The sequence below is a fragment of the Macrosteles quadrilineatus genome, unplaced genomic scaffold (genome assembly GCF_028750875.1).
Source record: "Macrosteles quadrilineatus isolate MER2022 unplaced genomic scaffold, UCM_ALF_1.0 Scaffold_8__2_contigs__length_117827958, whole genome shotgun sequence".
NCBI lineage: Eukaryota > Metazoa > Arthropoda > Insecta > Hemiptera > Cicadellidae > Macrosteles > Macrosteles quadrilineatus.
Genome location: NW_026542601.1, coordinates 117399879 through 117421694, shown reverse-complemented (window position 1 = coordinate 117421694; position 21816 = coordinate 117399879). Strand labels below are relative to the sequence as shown.

Genomic DNA, 21816 nt, shown 5'->3' with positions numbered 1-21816 from the left:
TATTAAACCTTTGCAAGTTCAAGTTACCTAGACCAGCGGGCAGGGGAGGCGGGTGGCACAGTAGTGGAGTGTAGTGTCCTGCTCGGCCCACTCATCACTACGTAGTCTCTACACACACTCACATATTGAGCTACCTCAGGAGTGGTCACCTGACACCAGCCATCATTACAATCCAATGTCAATGTGTCGTCTGTAACATAGCCGTTTGTGTACTTCAGTTTACCTGAAGTTTTAAATCTTGCTACACTTGATTGAGTCAATCTTTTAAGCCTCGATCTCAAGACCTTGTTGAGTCGCCAATCTGCTGTTTTTCAAGTGTCATGTAAGAATAGCTCATTTAATTTGGGTTTTTTATAATGGCTACAGTTGGTAACACTGAACATCTCTCCAGTTTTAACTTTGACATTCTCTTCAGCCCAATCTCTGAAGAAGTCCCAACATCAGAACGACATCAGTGCTATGTGTTATGCTATTGGGTATCTAACAATCTATTAGCCTCTGGACTCTTTCTAGTTACATTGGTTTTTGTTCAATAATCAATACCCAATCAGGATTATATTCTTTTCCTACAGTCACCTAACAATGTACATGTTCTCTCACTGATTTGAGAAAGCAAAGTGGCCAATTCGCTCATCAGTGAGACAATGTTAACATTGTCTCACTCTAATTACTTTGTCTCACTCCAGATTTGCAACGTGAAGGCACGAAATAGTGAGCGCGTAACATGCAGGCAACGTCTTATGCGCGCGAAATACGTTGGCAGCACTGGCTGTAAATCAGCTGGTCAGCTGTTGTACTGTTGTATTTGTCACTTCAACATTAAATGTTATATTAAAAGTTCACTTCTGTGTAAAAATAGGTTATGTTTCTTCACCAATTTATTTGTTTTATGGTAACTGTAGGAAAAGTATAATGTGCAACTCGAGTTCAAAGTACAATTGCCTCACTCGAGAAACAATTCCTCACTCGCCTACGGCTCGTGAGTATGGATTTCTCTCGAGTGAGTCAATTGCTCACTTTTCTCACTAGTTGCACAAATAACTATTATCTAGATTGAAACCTTTATGTGAAAACAAACTCTAAAAGTTATTTATTTTTCATATATCCACTCAAATATATATTTTGGGATTTCACTTTATGGTGCAAAACTAGTGATTACAATTTGAATTCTATTCTAAAAAAGCAAAAGAAAGCTATTCAAATTATCTGCAATTTAGATTCTGAAACTTTGGTTAATAAAGAACATTTTAAATCAGAAAATATAATGACAATTTATGGAATGTACGTTTTTGAAACAATTTTATCGGTAAAGGACAGCCTTTATAATTTGGAACGAGTTGGGGATAGTCAGAAATCGGGAAAACCTTGCAATTGGCCATCATAGTCTGAAAATTTTTAAGAAAGAATCCTTGTATGCGGGATCAAAATTTTATAAAAAATTTCCCAATCAAAGTTGAATCAGACTTCCAAAACAATATTTAAAATTAAATTTAAAAAATTTCTAATCAGCAAGGCTATTTATTCTTTTGAAGAGTTGAATAGTCTTTGAATGTTAAAAATAAAAATAAATTTAACATAATGTATTTTTTGTTAACAATTGTATTAATATTGTTCGGCTTTTCCTTTGTGTTATTATAAAAAACTTAGGTGTGTGAAATTTTTTTGTTATGTAAGAAATGTATTTAATTTAACTATTACATGCAGCTGTTGACACCATTCAATGTATTTCTATGTACAAGAGATGAATAAAGTAGTTTTGAATTGAATTGAATATCCAAAAACTAAGTCACAAGCAGCTTCCAAACTGAGTAATACTAGGATAGCCAGTCAATACTGGTTTGAAATCGACAACCACATCCTGCAGTCACCACTAGATTTTGCTGCTGCAGGGGTATTATCATAACACTACAGATGAATAGTCGATGGTGAAGTCATTTCATACTTTAAGAATTTAAACATTTTACAAAATAAGTGTACCGCTGGTGACAGTGCCGCACACATCGTCAGCTAGAGGGTGGTCTATGCTGTCTTGTCTGAGCACCGTATACTGTGGCACTGTGTTATTGCCCGCCTCTAGGGAAGGTATGGCACTACTGCTGCCAGAGGGAGGGCCGTAGTTCAGAGTCTCCTCTATGTGTTTTACTCCAGACAACAGCTCCGGCAGACAGTCTTTGTTGATACCCTCAGTCTCGTTCTCTGAAATGATAAAGGTACTTTTGAATTTTAGATTAAAGATTGCATAAAATTGAAAGTTTGGTCTGTGTACCTGCATTGCAATCTAACACCAAAGTTTTACAAGATACACAACCATTACCCAATCGTAAAATTAATTTATTTTTTGTGCCAATGTGTATTCTTTCCCATTGGGGCAAGATTGCTAATCTAACAAAAATTCTTACAGGTTATTTTAATCATGTAGCTGGTATCTAGGTTTACACAACTGATCAATGCTAATGAATTTTATTAAATTAAAGTTCTTTTAGCTACACAATTTGCTTTACATGGGTCAACTTTAATAATGGCAAACTTATTTGGTGTTAAATGTATTCTTCCAATTCTTGCCAAATAAAAAAGTTTTTTGTAATTGAAAAATATAAAAAAATTGAATTTGAGTCCTCTTGGGGCTTGACACAAAAAACACCAATGCATACTAAACATTAAAATTACATTAGTTGAAAGTTTTGGTTTTTCTTGAGAAATCCTTCAACCCCAAGCTTACGCTCTGTGTAACAACATTAATCTTAAAGTCAATCATCAAACCTTCTTTTTCAAAGTGTTTTTCAGCAGCCAATAGGACTTCTTCTAAATTAAATGCTTTGGCAACAAGGATTTCTTTGTCGTGGACGTCCTTCATGATAGAATCTGGACTCCTAAGATCAGGCAGAATGTCGGGAGGGATGGCAGCTGAGAGAGTTGAACTTGACACCAGATCCAACGACAAACGGGGCTGCAAAATAACGATAACGCCTTGGTGTTAATATGGAACTAAATTAGAGTTTTGTCTTATCTGCTTGTTGTATCATCATATTTATAAGTAAAAAGTTTAAAAAAGTAGAAATCTTTGAATGGTTGTAATTGTTGACAAGGTTGTCCATTTGAAGTCCGGTTTTGTGGCATTGTTTTTAATTAAAAAAGACCTTAAATCTGATGTATATATCAACCTATGCTTAGATTAAAGATTTTCAACTTACTTCCTATGGGCCGTCTCCCGTAGGAGGCATCCGATCACAATGTACACGAAAGTAGCTTACAATTACCAGTTATGATATGCCAAATTTGGTTGTGATCTCTTTTTTCGTTTTAAGGTTATAAAGTCGTCCTATCCGACTTAATTGTCACCGTTTGTATATAAGATAAAACTTGAGTCAAGACTCTAACCAACTGGCATGAAACTACTGACCTTTGTAAATTTTAATGCCATTCATGACCACGTACACATTTCACTACTAATATCCACTGCACAAACTAAGATATTACTAGTTTTTAGTTAAAATCGAAAAATATTAAAAACATATTTGTGTTTTGTTCAAAATTGTTACTGTGCATAACATTTGTAACAATGAATAACAGAGTAACTAATTAATCCTCAGAAAAAATGCATTATTTTTTTAGTGATATTTACATTTCTAAAGAAGTAGTTATTGATCACAAGGAAAGAAAGAAGCTAAACTAAAGCCTAAGAGTAGGGGTAATCATGAAGTTAACCTGTTCCCCGACGTTGTTGTTGTTGTTGTTGTTAGACTCGCTCTCCTCTGATTCCCCCGATCTGACACTCGCAACACTGGCTGTGTCGGAACAAGTGTCTGGTGCTGCAACTGAGGTAAACAACGTAAACGTTATCAGTACTTTAATGGTTAGATACTGTTTAGTGGTTTTATACAAAGTACCTGGGGACCGAGCTTTGCCCAAGAAAATCATTAGTTTACTCTGAAAGCAGTCTTAGTATTGCGGATACATGAATCCATACCCCACACTCCGCACTGCTAGCCTTTAAACAACAAAAATTTTATCAGTAATGTAATGGTTAGATACTGTTTAGTGGTTTTATACAAATACAGGTCTTACTTTGTAGTGGGACCATGTCAGTCTTTCTTCATAAATTAAGCCTACATCAGTTGATTTTAAAAATTCATTGCCCAGCTTTGGCATACTATAAATATTCCATTACCTATGTAAAATGAATTTGAAATATTACTTACCGTTACTGTTTGAAGCTTTTACGGCTTTACTTTGTTTTGAGTTTTTGGTTTTGACCTGAAACCAATAAAATATTTAAATATTAATTAACTTCCTTGAGGTAGTAAAGAATGAATTGTGTAAATAATTAATCACATTACTTTAGTTAATATTAATGTCTTATGTTTCTACAGTTTTCCTTAACCTTTCCAGGGCTAAATTAAATTAAGGGATGGAATTTCATAATTTTTTGCCAAAATTAATAAACTAAAGTGGTTATGTTTTGTATTTTGCTTGAAATAATTCATTGATAGTAAAAAGATTTTCCTCAGGGCTGAACTAATTTTTTGTACAAAAGTTATGAAGAAAAAAATCTGGTTTGATGGATATACCCGCCTTAGTAAAATATCTAAATATCTGATCAGGCATACAGTGTGTAAATTAAGTATTGAAACAAATCTTTATTTTTAAAACCGAAATAGATAGAAATATTCTGTTTGTGGCAATAATTGTGAACAAAGGTTCCGCAACTTTTTACATCAAAAATATTTTTTACCCCCCTAACAGGGTAGTGTGTAAGGGGTGACAATTTTTTTTTCAAATGGCAACCTCTATTGAGTGACCACTCATTTTAAAGGATTTGTCAAAAGAAGCACAATGAAGCAAACCCGAGGTGTATATCCCACCCCTAGCCAAAATGGCAGGCATTCCAAAATTTGATTTCCTGTATGTGAAAAAGCACCAATTTCACAAGTAATGGAAAGAAATCTGTATTTTTTTAACCGAAATAGATAGAAATGTTCTGTTTTTGGAATTGATTGTTAACATAGGTTCCGCAATTTTTTACATCAACAATATTTTTTCACCTCTTAACAGGGTAGAGGATGGGGTGACTTATTTTTTCAATAACAACCCCTATTGAGTAACCCCTAATTTTGAAGGGTTTGTTAAAAGAAAAACAATGACGCAAACCCGAGGTAGATATTTCACCCCTAGCCTAAATGGCGGGGATTCCAAAATTTTATTTTTATTTTTGTAAAAAAGCACCCGCTATGGAATATCCGCCATTTTGGCTATGGGTGAGATATTCATCTCAAATTTGCGTCATTATGTTTTTTTTTTACAAATACTTCAAAATGAGGTGTTATTCAATTGTGGTTACTATTTTGAAAAAATAAGTCACCCCCTACCACCACCCTGTTAGGGGGGCTAAAAAATATTTTTGATGTAAAAAACTGCGGAACCTTTGTTAACAATTATTGCCACAAACAGAATATTTCTATCTATTTCGGTTTAAAAAATACAGATTTGTTTTGATACTTAATTTACACACTGTATTCATGAAGGTGATTTCTACGAAACACTACTCCTCCGTTAATTTTAATAATGGACAGATTTTTACAACCGACGTGTCAAAATTAAGTATTTTTTATGTAGACGCCCCCTTTCACCAATTCTTGTAATAAAAGTCCTCGGACTTTGCCCCACAGGACATCAAATACCAATGTATTTCTTATGAAGAAAAGAGGTTGTTTACTTAAACAGACAAATAATTTAAATATATATTTATATGTGTTTGTTGGCGCGATAACTCAAGCAAAAATCATCCGATTTTGATGAAATTTGGTACAAACGTGTAAACTTACGTTTATTCAAACGAGTTCACGAACCAGCATGATCGGACTATGGAAACAGGGGTTTTTGGGGGGTTTTATGGAGTAAAAATTGGTTTTCCCCATTTTTGACCCTAAAACCATACAATTTTCGAATTTATTTCCCAACCATTTTGTAGAGATTAAAAAAAAAAACAAATAATTTAGTATATTGAAGCATTGTTGTATGCCTAATGGTTAGGGAGAAAGTTCAAAAAGTGTAAATTTAATTATTGTTATTATAATTCCCATGTTATTCTTAAGGAGAAAATTGTAAACTGTTGTGGTTTGCTTGTTTATGAACTTATTTTGTTTAAATTTGCAAAATGCATTAATTTCATACTAAACTATTAACATTTCACAAAAGAACACATGTTTTACCCTCCCTGTTTCAGCAAACCTAAGTACTCGTTAAAATAATGCTATTTAAATAGGGAATAAATGTGACATTTTTAAGGAGACATTTTCATGTAAATCCAATCAGGCAAATTGAAATTCGCTTTGTCTGCAGGTTTGCTGCGGTGGGGGTATTTATCCTAAAAAAAGAGAGTATAATGCTTAACATCACTAACACTTTACTATATACTGTGTTTTTTTTTATAAATGTTTCCATAGAAACATTAAATTACTTCATTGAAAAATCTCAAACAATCAACAGCACCAAGAATTATCTTAGTAAGTCTCCTTTTTTTGTCAATTAGTTAACCATGAGTCGCATTCGTAAGGTGGTGGTAGGTGTGGGTGTAGGGATCGCTGTAGGCTGGGTAGTGAGGAAAGTATTCGGGGGACCACCTCCGCCACCTCTTGGAGGTGTCGGAGTGTTGGTTCCGCGAGTACTTGAACCACTACCTTCCGACAGTTTCCCTACTCCTGCACCTCCAGCATCCTGGGGGTGGGGCTCTTGGTAGGAAGTAAAGAAGGTGCTAGACGGGGACTAACCACAGGGCAAAGAATAATAAGGACAAACACAAATTAAAAACAGAAGGAGGCTTCAAACAAGGAAGCCAGGCGTAGGATACGACCCTGAACCTATAACCAGCTCTAAAAACGATGGCATGAAATTCTCTAGGGTAATTGAAACACCCTCTAGGAGTCGAAACAAATAGGAGATATGCTAGCGGCAAACTAGATAGGCTAGCAAAGACCAGATAGGCTAGCAGCAAACCAGATAGGCTAGCATCAAACCAGATAGGCTAGCAGCAAACCGGATAGGCTAGCATCAAACCAGATAGGCTAGCAGCAAACCAGATAGTCTAGCATCAAACCAGATAGGCTATCAGCAAACTATACCATGGGATTAAATGAAATAACCTTTACTAAGGAGAGAGATGGTAAAGATGGTACTCATAGGTATACCAGAAGGAAGGAGACCATTAGGTAGACCAAGAATGCGATGGGTTGATGAGGTGACGAAGGACTTGAGAGGAATGGGAGCAGACTTGGAGCTGGCAGAGGATAAAAGAGCTTGGAGGCACATGGTTGGCGAGGCCAAAAACCACCTAGGTTTCCAATGGCCACAGGAGAGAGAGAGAGAGAGAGTTTACTAAGGACTGGTCAAGACCAACTCGATGATGGAAATCAAGTGCGGGATGTTGAACAAGCAGAGGAAACCAAAGACTAAGAGATTGGAATTTAAATACCCAAAGGAATGTCTGGTGGAGGTTCTTAGCTTTGCTGTAGAGTAACCAATAAATACTCCCTTCAATGAACTACATATTTTAATTTTATTTTTATTTTTGAATAAAACATAAGGGTTTCTTTATGAAAAGGTAATAGAAATTGTTTTGTGGATTATCTGAGCATCGTCAACAATTTTAAAATGTGTTTTACAGGTTATGACAAGCTGTAAATATTGAATCATGACCATAATATACTGTTCCTAAAATAAATATCACTAGTCTCTTATAATCCTTTAACAGTGACAGGGAGTTTAAAAAATTTTGATTTTGGGTTTCTGTTAAAACCAGTAAACTAGTAAAACTGACAACCAACTTTAAAAACCGTCACTATAGTGAATGGAGGGGTGCCTGAAAATTTAAGTAGCTAGGAATAGCTATAACCCAATCCCAAGAGTCATGTTGTGAATGTACCTTGCGAGTTGAGGAGTAGAGAACGTCGTCAAATGATTGTTTCCCGATCTCGTCCAGTTTCAGTGTCCTTGGGTCCTTCTGTAAGGTGAGCTCCAGGACATCACCCTCCACGGGTAGGACTGGTGGGAGGTCCAAGGAGTCTAGCGCATCTGTACCTTCCTCATCCTCTTCTAGGAGTGTCCTGCAAACAGGTCTCTGGTTCTAATCCCACCAACCACCAATGGATTTTTATCTTTGTGATAATAACATGTGTGGTAATAGCTTTCCCTGTGCCTAGCATGAAGTAATACGTAAAACGGTTCCGGGCTTGAGTCCAGCAACTTGAAGTGTGAAAGTAGGATTAAGGGTAGTTTCTTAACTGGGCTACTCTAATATCGATTGAAACCATCGATTTGATTAGTAAACCTTCATTCAATGTTTTCATTATCAGCAAGTTTGGTTAGTTAGGTTAGGTTATAACAACTTCATTTTATAATTAATATAGTTAAAAATAAAAATATTGATTAAGGACCTAATAGATATTTTCAATCAATAGTTTCAAGTTTCAATCGATATTAGGTTAGCCCAATTAAAAAACTGTACCCCATATTAAAATTTGAAATATAGGGAGAAACTCCTTAATTTTAAGTAAAATTTTAAGTAACTTATCATGTATTTGTGGACTTTTTCTATCCTTATTACCTAATAATTAGTTTTTTATTAGGGCCTACCTAATTATCAAAATTCTTATCATCTAAATGTCGAAACCCGCGGTCACAGCAACGTTATCGTCATCCCCCCCCCCCCCCCCCATCCTGGAAAAGCGGTAATTTCCGATGTCGCAATCTTCTTGGACGCATCGGGTTTTTTTGACAATCGATTCCCAATACCGATGTCCAAGTTACGAAATATGTTTCAGGCATCAATTAATGGACATTTGATTAGATTTTACGTGGTCAGTAAAGTTCCTGACTGTAACAACAAAATAAAGAACAAATCCCAACTTTTCAAGAACATTTTAAAATTCAATTTTAATTCCCGACTTTCCCGTTTTTCCCGACTACTAGACACCCTGTTTTTAGCACAACATTCTACTTAAGGTGAAACTCAAGTATGGAAACAAATTATTGTCTAACCAAAACCAGAATTACCTAATAGTACTTCTGGTATGTTGACCTTTAATTTAGTATACAGGTTTTGCTAAAGTTACTATTTAATATTTATTTAGTATTTTTATAAAAGTACAGAATATATTTTTTAGCTTACACCAGAGACCAGAGAATGTAAAAACATGACTCACCCACTTACAGTAGTGACTGGTCTTTTGCTCACTAAATCGTTTGCCGTTTGTTTCAATCTAGACGTCAAATCCAAAAATGTTTCGGTAACAGGAGACACTTTCAGTTCGTCAAACAGCGAGGTTACAGGTTCTTCTTGGCTTCCTGTAAACAAATAAGATTGATGAATTGATGATAAAATCTCAAATCTCCTGTGTAGATGAGATTTATTTTTCTAACAACAAAGGTAATGTTTCTTTCGATCTTTTAAGCTTTTGTTTACACAGGAATTTATGACTTAGCAGTTTTTGTCAGTAACCTTTTTTCAGTAAAATATAAATCTTAAAATTTTATATAGTTACCTCCATATACATCAGGCAGATAAGAGAGCCTCATGATGTTGCGTGAGCCGGCAATAATGAATATCTCCGAGGCAGTCACAGCCATAGAGTGGACGTCCGTCAACCCATAGACACAGGCTACTACTGATATACGCTGCGGGTCCAACACCACTAGACCTGAAGAGTTGTGAGATACCAGGTACAGTCCCTTCCATGGCATCACTACACCAAGCTCTCCCTCCCAGCCCCCAACCCCTTCCCTCACAGGAGGGGGGTGTAGCAGGCGAATCAGCTGGTGCGGCTTCTTTATTGCGTCCTGAAAAACATTATTATCACTACCAGACCTTTAATAATAGGTAGCTTGGTAGTCTAGGTATTTACAGATATAGATGCTCTGTTTCTATATTGTTTAGTATATGGTTATAAATATATTTTGAACACTTTGTGATATTTATTTATTTATCTTGAGTTCCAACTTTTTTTAAGGTTGATCATGGATATTAGACTGGCCCATGTATCTAACCAGAAGAAGGATTCTATACATTTTGTTAAAAATAACTCTTTCTCCATAACACAAAAATTTTATAATTCACTTTCTAAAAAGTGAAAAGAACATATAGTTCCCAACTTTTTTGTTTAAAGGTTTGTATTTGATATCAGGGTTTGACAAGAGTTCTAGTTTCAAAGTTAAGAGAAGTAGGCCTAAATCATAAATAAATAGAAATGTCTTTATTAGCCATTATTTCTCTAATAGATTTCAGTTTTTCAGAACAACAAGTAGACTCATGACTCAAGATGGCTAAAAAACAACTGTAAAATACCTAAATGACGATTATATGTTTTGAGTTTTGACATATATATGCGTCGTATGCTTGTTGCTGAGTTGTGTATATAAACGGCCAACACTCACAGCTGAATAGCATCGTTGGCATATATATGGCCAATGCTTGGGAAGGGTTAACATTTATTAGTTTTAACTTACATGCCCCAGGTATATGTTGTGAAGAGTAATTTTTTTAAATAGTTTTAAAGAAAGAAAAATTTACGAAGGTAAGATATAGTGGTCTTTTACCTTGAAGATCAAAGTTTTGTGCACAGTGCCGCTACTATCTGACTGCCAGAAGCGTAGACCAGCTCTTCCTGAGTATATCGTTCGCTCTAAGGGTTTCTGAGGCTGTACGAAAAACGTTGCTCCAACTCTACAAAGGCTGTCAACAAACATACCTGAATGAATACAATTGTTGAAAATACCTTCATAGTATTGACAATGGATACAATGATTGTGAACATCATCAATAGTATTTTAGTTAACATATTTTCTTCAAAAATTCAATTGCCTGGATTTTTGACTATTCGGATAGGGAAGTCCCAAGTTATTTGAATAATTGCTGTGCTTCTTATTGATGTGATTCTCACATCCAGCAAAAATAATCTTTCACTGGACTCTTTTTTAATATCTGATGTGGCTTGAACGAGATCAGTGCAAATACAGTTCTACACCTTAAAATGGCTTTAAAGTCATAAAACAGCTTTAAAAATAGCAAATTTGACGGGGGGAAGGCCGGTCACCCCTGGAACACCCCGGTTAGCCCTCCTCCCTTGACAAGTTCCTAGAACTGCCACTAATTGCAGATATAGACAGTTAGTGGATATATCTGCACCATATGCTTTATTAATTAAATCATTTATGCAATAAGAACTTTATAGAAGAAGAAATGTATAAGAAAGAAGCGCCAGAAATTAAAATTCTTCAGATCCAGACCACAAGGCACGCCCTTTCAGAAAGCAAGGTGGCCACAGAACTCTTGGAAAAAAACACACATTTTTCCCGGTTTTCCCAAGCAGCAAGTGTACCTTTTTATTAGGGGTCTGCGGGTCCCTGGTATTTTTGAATTGGGTCATGCCAACAGCTGGCTCAAGGAAAGGGGTCAAGTAGGGCCAAGCTTGGGGCAAGACGAGCGAATATTCCTGTGATGGTGGAAAGCGTTTGCAAAAAATTCATGATCAAAAATTGACAGTTTTGGCATGATTGCGGGTGATGTCCACAGTTTTACAATAACCTTGAAAATAGTAACAATTTGTCTTGATGGCGGAGAAGTTCTTGATTTCACAATGAAGTGAAAAAAGGAAGATGTTCTAGATTTTCCATTATTGTGGAAGATGTTCTTGATTTCAACGTGACTGCAGAATATGTTGACCTCAAAAGATGTATTCGATTAGTAGCTCAGCTGCACCACTCTGTATCTTACCTGTGTCTCTCCTGCTGGCCGACCTGCGACACCTTCCAAGAGCCACTGTCTGGTCTATGTGCTGATATACAGCGGTACTCAGTGGCTACCACCAACACCTGACATTGCTGATTGTAGCTCAGCTGTACCACTCTGTATGTTTACCTGCGTCTCTCCTGCTGGCCGACCTGCGACACCTTCCAAGAGCCACTGTCTGGTCTATGTGCTGATATACAGCGGTACTCAGTGGCTACCACCAACACCTGACATTGCTGATTGTAGCTCAGCTGTACCACTCTGTATGTTTACCTGCGTCTCTCCTGCTGGCCAACCTGCGACACCTTCCAAGAGCCACTGTCTGGTCTATGTGCTGATATACAGCGGTACTCAGTGGCTACCACCAACACCTGACATTGCTGATTGTAGCTCAGCTGTACCACTCTGTATGTTTACCTGCGTCTCTCCTGCTGGCCGACCTGCGACACCTTCCAAGAGCCACTGTCTGGTCTATGTGCTGATATACAGCGGTACTCAGTGGCTACCACCAACACCTGACATTGCTGATTGTAGCTCAGCTGTACCACTCTGTATGTTTACCTGCGTCTCTCCTGCTGGCCGACCTGCGACACCTTCCAAGAGCCACTGTCTGGTCTATGTGCTGATATACAGCGGTACTCAGTGGCTACCACCAACACCTGACATTGCTGATTGTAGCTCAGCTGTACCACTCTGTATGTTTACCTGCGTCTCTCCTGCTGGCCGACCTGCGACACCTTCCAAGAGCCACTGTCTGGTCTATGTGCTGATATACAGCGGTACTCAGTGGCTACCACCAACACCTGACATTGCTGATTGTAGCTCAGCTGTACCACTCTGTATGTTTACCTGCGTCTCTCCTGCTGGCCGACCTGCGACACCTTCCAAGAGCCACTGTCTGGTCTATGTGCTGATATACAGCGGTACTCAGTGGCTACCACCAACACCTGACATTGCTGATTGTAGCTCAGCTGTACCACTCTGTATGTTTACCTGTGTCTCTCCTGCTGGCCGACCTGCGACACCTTCCAAGAGCCACTGTCTGGTCTATGTGCTGATATACAGCGGTACTCAGTGGCTACCACCAACACCTGGCATTGCTGATTGTAGCTCAGCTGTACCACTCTGTATGTTTACCTGCGTCTCTCCTGCTGGCCGACCTGCGACACCTTCCAAGAGCCACTGTCTGGTCTATGTGCTGATATACAGCGGTACTCAGTGGCTACCACCAACACCTGACATTGCTGATTGTAGCTCAGCTGCACCACTCTGTATGTTTACCTGCGTCTCTCCTGCTGGCCGACCTGCGACACCTTCCAAGAGCCACTGTCTGGTCTATGTGCTGATATACAGCGGTACTCAGTGGCTACCACCAACACCTGACATTGCTGATTGTAGCTCAGCTGTACCACTCTGTATGTTTACCTGCGTCTCTCCTGCTGGCCGACCTGCGACACCTTCCAAGAGCCACTGTCTGGTCTATGTGCTGATATACAGCGGTACTCAGTGGCTACCACCAACACCTGACATTGCTGATTGTAGCTCAGCTGTACCACTCTGTATGTTTACCTGCGTCTCTCCTGCTGGCCGACCTGCGACACCTTCCAGGAGCCACTGTCTGGTCTATGTGCTGATATACAGCGGTACTCAGTGGCTACCACCAACACCTGGCATTGCTGATTGTAGCTCAGCTGCACCACTCTGTATGTTTACCTGCGTCTCTCCTGCTGGCCGACCTGCGACACCTTCCAAGAGCCACTGTCTGGTCTATGTGCTGATATACAGCGGTACTCAGTGGCTACCACCAACACCTGGCATTGCTGATTGTAGCTCAGCTGTACCACTCTGTATGTTTACCTGCGTCTCTCCTGCTGGCCGACCTGAGCCACCTTCCAAGAGCCACTGTCTGGTCTATGTGCTGATATACAGCGGTACTCAGTGGCTACCACCAACACCTGGCATTGCTGATTGTAGCTCAGCTGTACCACTCTGTATGTTTACCTGCGTCTCTCCTGCTGGCCGACCTGCGACACCTTCCAAGAGCCACTGTCTGGTCTATGTGCTGATATACAGCGGTACTCAGTGGCTACCACCAACACCTGGCATTGCTGATTGTAGCTCAGCTGCACCACTCTGTATGTTTACCTGCGTCTCTCCTGCTGGCCGACCTGCGACACCTTCCAAGAGCCACTGTCTGGTCTATGTGCTGATATACAGCGGTACTCAGTGGCTACCACCAACACCTGGCATTGCTGATTGTAGCTCAGCTGTACCACTCTGTATGTTTACCTGCGTCTCTCCTGCTGGCCGACCTGAGCCACCTTCCAAGAGCCACTGTCTGGTCTATGTGCTGATATACAGCGGTACTCAGTGGCTACCACCAACACCTGACATTGCTGATTGTAGCTCAGCTGTACCACTCTGTATGTTTACCTGCGTCTCTCCTGCTGGCCGACCTGCGACACCTTCCAAGAGCCACTGTCTGGTCTATGTGCTGATATACAGCGGTACTCAGTGGCTACCACCAACACCTGGCATTGCTGATTGTAGCTCAGCTGTACCACTCTGTATGTTTACCTGCGTCTCTCCTGCTGGCCGACCTGAGCCACCTTCCAAGAGCCACTGTCTGGTCTATGTGCTGATATACAGCGGTACTCAGTGGCTACCACCAACACCTGGCATTGCTGATTGTAGCTCAGCTGCACCACTCTGTACTTCTCATTCAGGATCTCGCACGCCTTGCTCAGGTTCTATAACATCAACTCTTCAGCTCCATCATCCAATATATTGAATACAGGATTAACGTAACCATATTCACAATTACTTACTAGTTACTATCTATGCAAGTATAACTCAACAAAAAAAACTTTAAACTGTACCTAACATGCGGAACCTGGGAGTCAAGCTCAGAACTACTTCATGTGGCCTTTGTTGACAAATTAATACATTCTTTAAGCTACATCACAAATCAAGTATTTTCCTACGTTTTGCTTGTTCTTTCTATGTGTATGTCCCCCAAAAACTTGTTTTGAAATAGTTTGGATTATCATGTGAACAGGGTAAAAACAGTTATAATTTAATTGATGAATAGTCTAATTCAAAGAGTTTAAGACCAAATACCCAAACAATTGGTTCAAGAATTTTTCAATCAGTTCAGAGATTTTGTCAACACCTAGAGTAACGGATCACCTAGAGTAAAGCAAACTGTAACATAATTTTACCATACTTTGATACTTGTACCATAATGTTACCATAACTTTTGTTCGCGTTGGCAATATGCAAAATCAGGTGATTTAAATATAGGAGCTCATAGCTGTTCCCATGGCGTCATATCACACCACATCACACCACCTTTTCCAACCCAGCCTAAATCCTCCCTCCTTACATCAGTCTACACAAGGTCTTAGCACGGTAAACACCTAAGCAGCCCACTGAGCAGTTAAAATGTAACTAGTGTTATTATTTACAAGAACGCCTACCCCTAAGTCTCGTCTAGGATAGTTCTTTGACATATTTAGCATTTTAAGGTTAAAAGTATTAATCTAAGTTGAGCTTGCAGTCTGGACTGAACTTAATCTCACTACACCAATGTCATTGCCCTACAAAAGTCTCAGACTAACTTACAGAATAAATATATTCATCACTAAAATTTGAATGTTTTAAATAGCACATTTGCATAAGTTACCATGTAGAAGTCAATCTCTGTAAGTACTACTAGGCCAGTGGCATCACCACTAAACAGTTTCTGTCCGTTGGTGCTCCACTCTAGCGCTGTCACTGGAGTAGAGTGTAAACCTCCAACTGTGTATCTCTCCACCTACAATACAATACAACAAATACAAAGTATATTTCACCACCAGAGCCCACAATGGAGCTTTTTGACAAAATATTTTTACAATTAATTTTGTCTAGTTAAGTCCATAAAGGTGTATTTATTACTTAAACATACAATGTGAAGCGGCAACAAAAATTAATAACCCCGCTGAAGCAAACTTGCAGACTAAGTGGATTTCCCATTGCCTGTTACAAGATGTTTAGTAAAATATTTCTTCAAAATTGTCAGATTATTCCTTATTTAATAAATAAGTGTAATGAATACTTAGGTTTATATAAAACTAGCTGGCCCGACAGACGTCGTCCTGTCCTAATGTGGTTTTATGTCAAATGCTCGTTCATTTTCAAGATGAGCTCGTTCGCATGGCTCAATCACGTCCTGGTTGAAGTTTGTTCGCTACGTTCACTCACCTTTAAGTTGAAGCTTGTTTGCTGCGCTCACTTGCCTTCAGTTACATTTGACAACAAATATTCGTAAAAAACAAATGGAATAAAATACATTTGTTATGCATAGATTTGTTTTTAAAAATTAGGTTATCATTACCAGCTGTTTCCTTAATTTAATTTAATCAAGATATGACAAAAATGGCATGGTAAACAAAATAAAACATTCTTCCATAAGATTAACATGTTAACTGCAAATGGCCATAGGACACTTCCCTTAAGGGTTTTTGAAACGGAAACAGGCTATTATGTTATTCTAGTACCTAAGGAATATCCCTGTAAATTTTCATGCCAATTGGTTCAGTAGTTTTCTAGTTATAAACGCTGTAACTAACACAAATTTCTTTTATATATTAAGACTAGCTGTAACCCGCGGGCTTTGTCCCGTTTAACTTCTTAATTTTCAAGATTATCTCGTTCGCATGGCTCAATCACGTCCTGGTTGAAGTTTGTTCGCTACGCTCACTCACCTTTAGGTTGGAGCTCGTTCGCTACGCTCACTCACCTTTTGGTTGCAAATTAGCTGTTGTCATAAATGTAAAAGAAATAATAGTGCTGCTCCCTGTTGGTAATCCTTGTAGCTTTAATGCTATTGAACATCATAGAACACAACCAACTTGTTTAGTTGAAACAGCTGTTAAGATTCAATAATTCCATTTCTCATAAGGTTAACATGGGAAACTCCAGAGCCACTGGGGCGGAGCCCAAAAGGATTTTTGAAATAAGAATATGCCTATATGTTAATCGGGAATTTGAGCTATCATCATGCCAAATTTCAGCCCAATCCGACCAGTATTTTTCGCGTTCACTTGTCACAAACATACATCCATACATCCAAACTTTCTCATTTATAATATTAGTAAGATAAGATATTAATGGCTAAGCGAATTGGTCCCAGGTCTAGGTCTTACCATGACACCTAAGGTAATTTAGCTTATTCCCTAAGTGAAACATTCGCTACAAATTTCAAACAATGATAGCCTATGAAAATATTGTTTTTAATCAGGACTATTTTTTTTTTTTTTTTTTTAAATCAGCATAAAAATTTTAAAGTTAGTAAAATGTTTAGCATGTCCGTTAATCTAGCTGAGATACTTTTTGGCTCTAGGAATGAAAATAATACTTTACTTATTAATCATTTGTAGCCCAGTCAATTTAAAATCAACCGGAGGAATATGATTTTATTATTTGAGTTCCCTCGTAGGTAGACAGTTAATCGTACTTACATTCGTAGAGGCGGTGGTTTGTTTGTAAATGGATTTGATCCATTCAGGTGTAGGTTTTGGAATCCTAAACACTGTGACGGTTCCGCTCTCATCCCCCGCCGCCACCATATAATCCACGGACGACACAAGTTTCACACATGTTATTTTGAATGTGTTTTTCTGAAAAAGAAAAACTTAATAGGTACAGCTTTTACATTTAATTTTATAAGCTATTGATTAAATCCATTGAACCCTGATGTCGTTGATCTTAGGGCTTTCAATATATGGTCCAGGCTAAAAAAGAACTAATCTTAATTGTTAACAAAGCTACAAAAGAATCCCTCCATTCTAAACCCAATGTATTTATATTCTACTTAGAGGATACGTTACACCTCAATGATAAAATACTCCTGTCACAGCAAACCAGCATACTAAAGTGAATTTCCATTTGTGTAATTGCATTTTTACTAAAATATCTACTTAAAAATGTCATATACTCTCTAATTAAATAACATTAGTTTAAAGATTACTTAGATTTGCTGCTTCAGGGAAGGTAATAAAGTGTTTTGTAGTTAAAAGTTAATTGTACCGAACTGTACCTATATAGTATGAAATTTTCCAAATTTGATCAAAATGTGTTCATAAACAAGGAAGCTATAACAGTTTACTTATTTGCCATATTAACATAGGAATTTTAAATTTACAATTTTTTTCTCTTCTTAACGATCAAGCGCATGACAACCCTCTTCAATAGCCTATACTAAAATATTTGTTTTTTTACTCTACAAAATTGTTTAAAAACAAATTTCAAAATTTTGTTTTTATGCATTTTAAACCCTGTTGCCATATGCTGGTTCGCAAACTTGTACGTATAAATGTATGTTTACACGTTTTTACAAAATGTCATCAAAATCGGATCATTTTTGCTCGAGTTATCGTGCTAACAGGCACATAGGCCTACTGTAAATATATATTTATGAATTTAAACGGATGGTGTTTTTGGCCCTGGGACCTCAATACAAAGAATTAAATTGGTCCCAGGTCCAGGTCTTACCAGGAGAGCAACGTTATTCCCCATATGGGAAATTTTCTTAACTTGTATAGAATAATAATAACTTAACAACTAGGCCATGTTAGTAGGTTAACTACAGGGATGCCTACTGCATTACATAAAGGATTACCTACCTAACTTTTTTCTGTTCCCAATTAATGTTGACTTGTCATCATAATTCAGACAATTGTTAATCCTGTTGTGACATATTTATGGACTGTTTCCAGAGGTTGTTTAATATCAATTTTGAATAAGGTTTTCTTATTGATTAATCGAGTAACCTAAGAAAAACCGTAGCTAGATCAGGGTTTGGGATGTTCCCTACAAAATCTTTTGTGTAAAAAAAACTCTGAAGAAATATTACCTCAGGTCTCAATCTTTGCAGATTATGGTTCTCGCGGTTGTACCAATACACGACACCTATATTTGTTCCAACTGCCAAATACTCCGGTAATGCATCAACACATGTTAGGCTGACATTTTCAAAATACAGTCCTCGGCGTACAGTCAGTGGTACTTCCCGTAGTAGCCTGCTTAGAGGGGCCCACTCCCTTAAGATACCTTCATCCTCACACCGGGGCTCTGCCATCTGAAACATAAATAATGTTTGCATGTTGGTTGAAGATATTTTATACCAAAGTTTGACCACGGGAAACAAAAATGCTAGATAATTATTAGAGCCTAATTAAAAGTCTAAGTAGCCAAGTGGTTATAGTGTTTCCCTTCAAATTTGAGGGAAGCTGATTCGATTCCAAGCAGGCTCGATTCTGGAAATTTGAAATAATAATAATTGAATAGCAAATTGAAATTTGAAATAATTAATGAGGATTTGTGACAATAGGTCAACTTTAGATGGTAACAAGAGTGGTGAATCTTGATATGAGATTGATGGTTTTTTTTTCCAAATATAACTGTGAATTTCTTTTATTGAATTTTTTCCAAATTGAAAATCCTTGAGGCTCGAACACAAAACACATTTTTTAAATAGAACAATTGAAGATAATTTAAACTAAACAGTGTCCACAATCATAACTTGTAGATGTACTAGATGGGCATGCCAGTAGTCTATGTGGTTTTGGACGTATATGGTACAAATAATAATTACGCTAACTTAAGTTAACACTTTAAAATTACGATATAGGCCTATCAAACAAATATCATGAGTAACGAAACCATCACTAACTAATTCAAAAGTTAATAACAAATACGCTGAGCACTTTTGTCTGGCACGTCATACAACCTAAGGCACAAACTAAGAACTAAAGTAAACCCGAATGCTTGAGTGTGTTTAGTTTTATCAGTATTATTGTGCAGTAGACTTTCCAATGGCTGGGCGGTCCAAGACATTGTCTCCTAGGCCAGTAGATAGCACAATAGATCGTGGGTTAACATCTTCTCTCTTTCAGGTCTAGTTTGCAACTAATGAGGAGTTTGCAAAAGAGTCAGTGACAGAACTTGGTGGGAAAGCTCAACCTAATTTGTGATGTCCCCAGGGTAAGACTGAGCAAAACGTTAAATTTAAATTCACTGTTAAGCCCCTGAGCTGTATAAGTTATATTATTGTAAGAATAAATTACTTACCGTTACGTCAAATAGCTCAACACTGGATGATAAATTTCAGTCAGAACATGTTTTGACACATTGAGTCATCATCAGCTGAGTACTTTTACTTGTGAAGTGTTGTATTCCACCAGATGGCTTCGTCATTGTTCAATAAATTAACATAAAACACGAAAGCAACAGAGTCTGTCCCCGACCCGCGGCACGACTGTATGTTTGTCCAAGCAGGCCTGCAATTAATGTCTCTATGCGTGTTTTAAATGTTTAGGTGTCGTGTCGTTTTCATGTTTTATCTTAATTTATTGAACAATGACGAAGCCATCTGGTGGAATACAACACTTCACAAGTAGAAGTACCGTACTCAGCTGATGATGACACAATGTGTCAAAACATGTTATGACATAAATTTATCATCCAGTATTGAGCTACTTGATTAAGTAATTTATTAAATCATCCCCGCCCCAGTCAGCCATCCAGTTTTTCAACATACTCTCTCCCAGCATCGATGTCTGGATGACCGGAAATTCAAAGCCGTTGTGAAAGACTTGATGTTGAAAAGGCCGTACTACATAGTCGGTTTATTTTTAGGATAATGTGGAGCGGGGCAGATATTTTTTTGTGCCGTCTGCTGCCTGCCTATCATGCAAACGAACAGTATTATTTTATGTTGTACATGTTGTCTTGTTTTGTGTGTTTTTTTTACGTAATATCTAGGCACATTCTATTACCTCTGATAGAGGGTCAATGAAGAAGGCCAATGAATCATGAATAACATAAACAATGGACTAGTATGGGTGGAATTTGAGGGGGTTTATGGATTTTTTATGAGTTCAGGCGTGGTGTTACATTTAAAGCCGTGTTTACACAGAAGTTAATACTATATGTAGGTTTGTGTGGACATTAGTTGATAACTTTTATAAAACCCATCAAAATTTGTCTGTAAGTTAACATTTCGTGTTATTACCACAAATCCTGTAATTCTAAGAAAAATGTTGATACTTTTCTAACTTTTACTTTACTTTTCTTTGAAATGGCGACCATACAAAGTAGGTATTTTAAGCCAAGTATGAATGGAGATGAGTGTATGATGAGTGGCGCGATCTTGTGGTCTTGTTAGTGACTTATTCCTTAGACACAGCTGTTAATTAATAGCCCATACAGCTAATGGCGACTAAGGGACCTACAGAGGAATCCGAACCACTTTTTTCCATGTTATATACGAATTGGTCTAATTATCAGGATAGTACTGCGGATAGTCGTAGTACTTACCCATGCAGACGTTAATCCACACCAGGGAGTACCGCATCCACAGTGCATGCCTATAAATATCCACAATTCGTGACCTCCTAGTAGCTGGATTACAGGACGACGCCATCCGTCCTAGTCTACCCACCAATAGTCGGTAAACTTTACATTCTTTGATCTTCCCATGGTGAATAAGTTAACAAATTGTTATTAACAAATAAATCACTTTTCACAGTGTAAGCAATCGATAACTCGTTTGATGAGAAATTGGATTTTTCAGTTCTTAATATAGGCCTAGCCTAAAGGAAATAGATTAACAAGATTAACAACATAAAACCTAAAAATCCCCTCTGGGTTAAGACTGGTAAAATCGAAATGATAATGGGGAAAAAACAAGTACCAAGTTCTTTAGCTAATTATGTAGCCTATTGACCACAAATCTGATTTGACTAACCTCAAAATACAACATTAATTAACATCTAAAAACTTAATGTAGCAATGTAGCCTTTTGGAAAAAGATAAAAACACATTAATGATGAATCTTTATCACAAATATTATGAACCTGATGACACAAAGCAAATATTTACCTCTAGAAGAAGATAGTTCAAGAATGAGTCATATTTTTACAGTGGCAAGATTTCGTTTCGGTAAAAGTCCGTTTGACGTTTATAAATGACGTTTCCTAGTCGCCATGGCA

General features: G+C 37.7%; 1 protein-coding gene across 1 annotated transcript in view; it reads right to left on the bottom strand.

The window, feature by feature from the left end:
• The window catches only part of LOC129000695 (uncharacterized), a 30622-nt gene extending 8806 nt beyond the window's left edge, over positions 1 to 21816 (bottom strand). The window contains exons 1-22 of the mRNA XM_054427656.1: positions 21707 to 21816; positions 18678 to 18902; positions 17284 to 17442; positions 15465 to 15596; positions 14357 to 14529; positions 14069 to 14200; positions 13781 to 13912; positions 13493 to 13624; positions 13205 to 13336; positions 12917 to 13048; positions 12629 to 12760; positions 12197 to 12328; positions 11765 to 11896; positions 10588 to 10723; positions 9537 to 9831; positions 9198 to 9339; positions 7919 to 8099; positions 4200 to 4254; positions 3706 to 3815; positions 2761 to 2947; positions 1978 to 2196; positions 28 to 190 (exon numbers count right to left, since the gene is read on the bottom strand). Of these exons, the coding sequence (XP_054283631.1) occupies positions 28 to 190; positions 1978 to 2196; positions 2761 to 2947; positions 3706 to 3815; positions 4200 to 4254; positions 7919 to 8099; positions 9198 to 9339; positions 9537 to 9831; positions 10588 to 10723; positions 11765 to 11896; positions 12197 to 12328; positions 12629 to 12760; positions 12917 to 13048; positions 13205 to 13336; positions 13493 to 13624; positions 13781 to 13912; positions 14069 to 14200; positions 14357 to 14529; positions 15465 to 15596; positions 17284 to 17442; positions 18678 to 18902 (3233 nt within the window). The 5' untranslated portion in view covers positions 21707 to 21816. The remainder of the gene's footprint in view (positions 1 to 27; positions 191 to 1977; positions 2197 to 2760; positions 2948 to 3705; positions 3816 to 4199; positions 4255 to 7918; positions 8100 to 9197; positions 9340 to 9536; positions 9832 to 10587; positions 10724 to 11764; positions 11897 to 12196; positions 12329 to 12628; positions 12761 to 12916; positions 13049 to 13204; positions 13337 to 13492; positions 13625 to 13780; positions 13913 to 14068; positions 14201 to 14356; positions 14530 to 15464; positions 15597 to 17283; positions 17443 to 18677; positions 18903 to 21706) is intronic.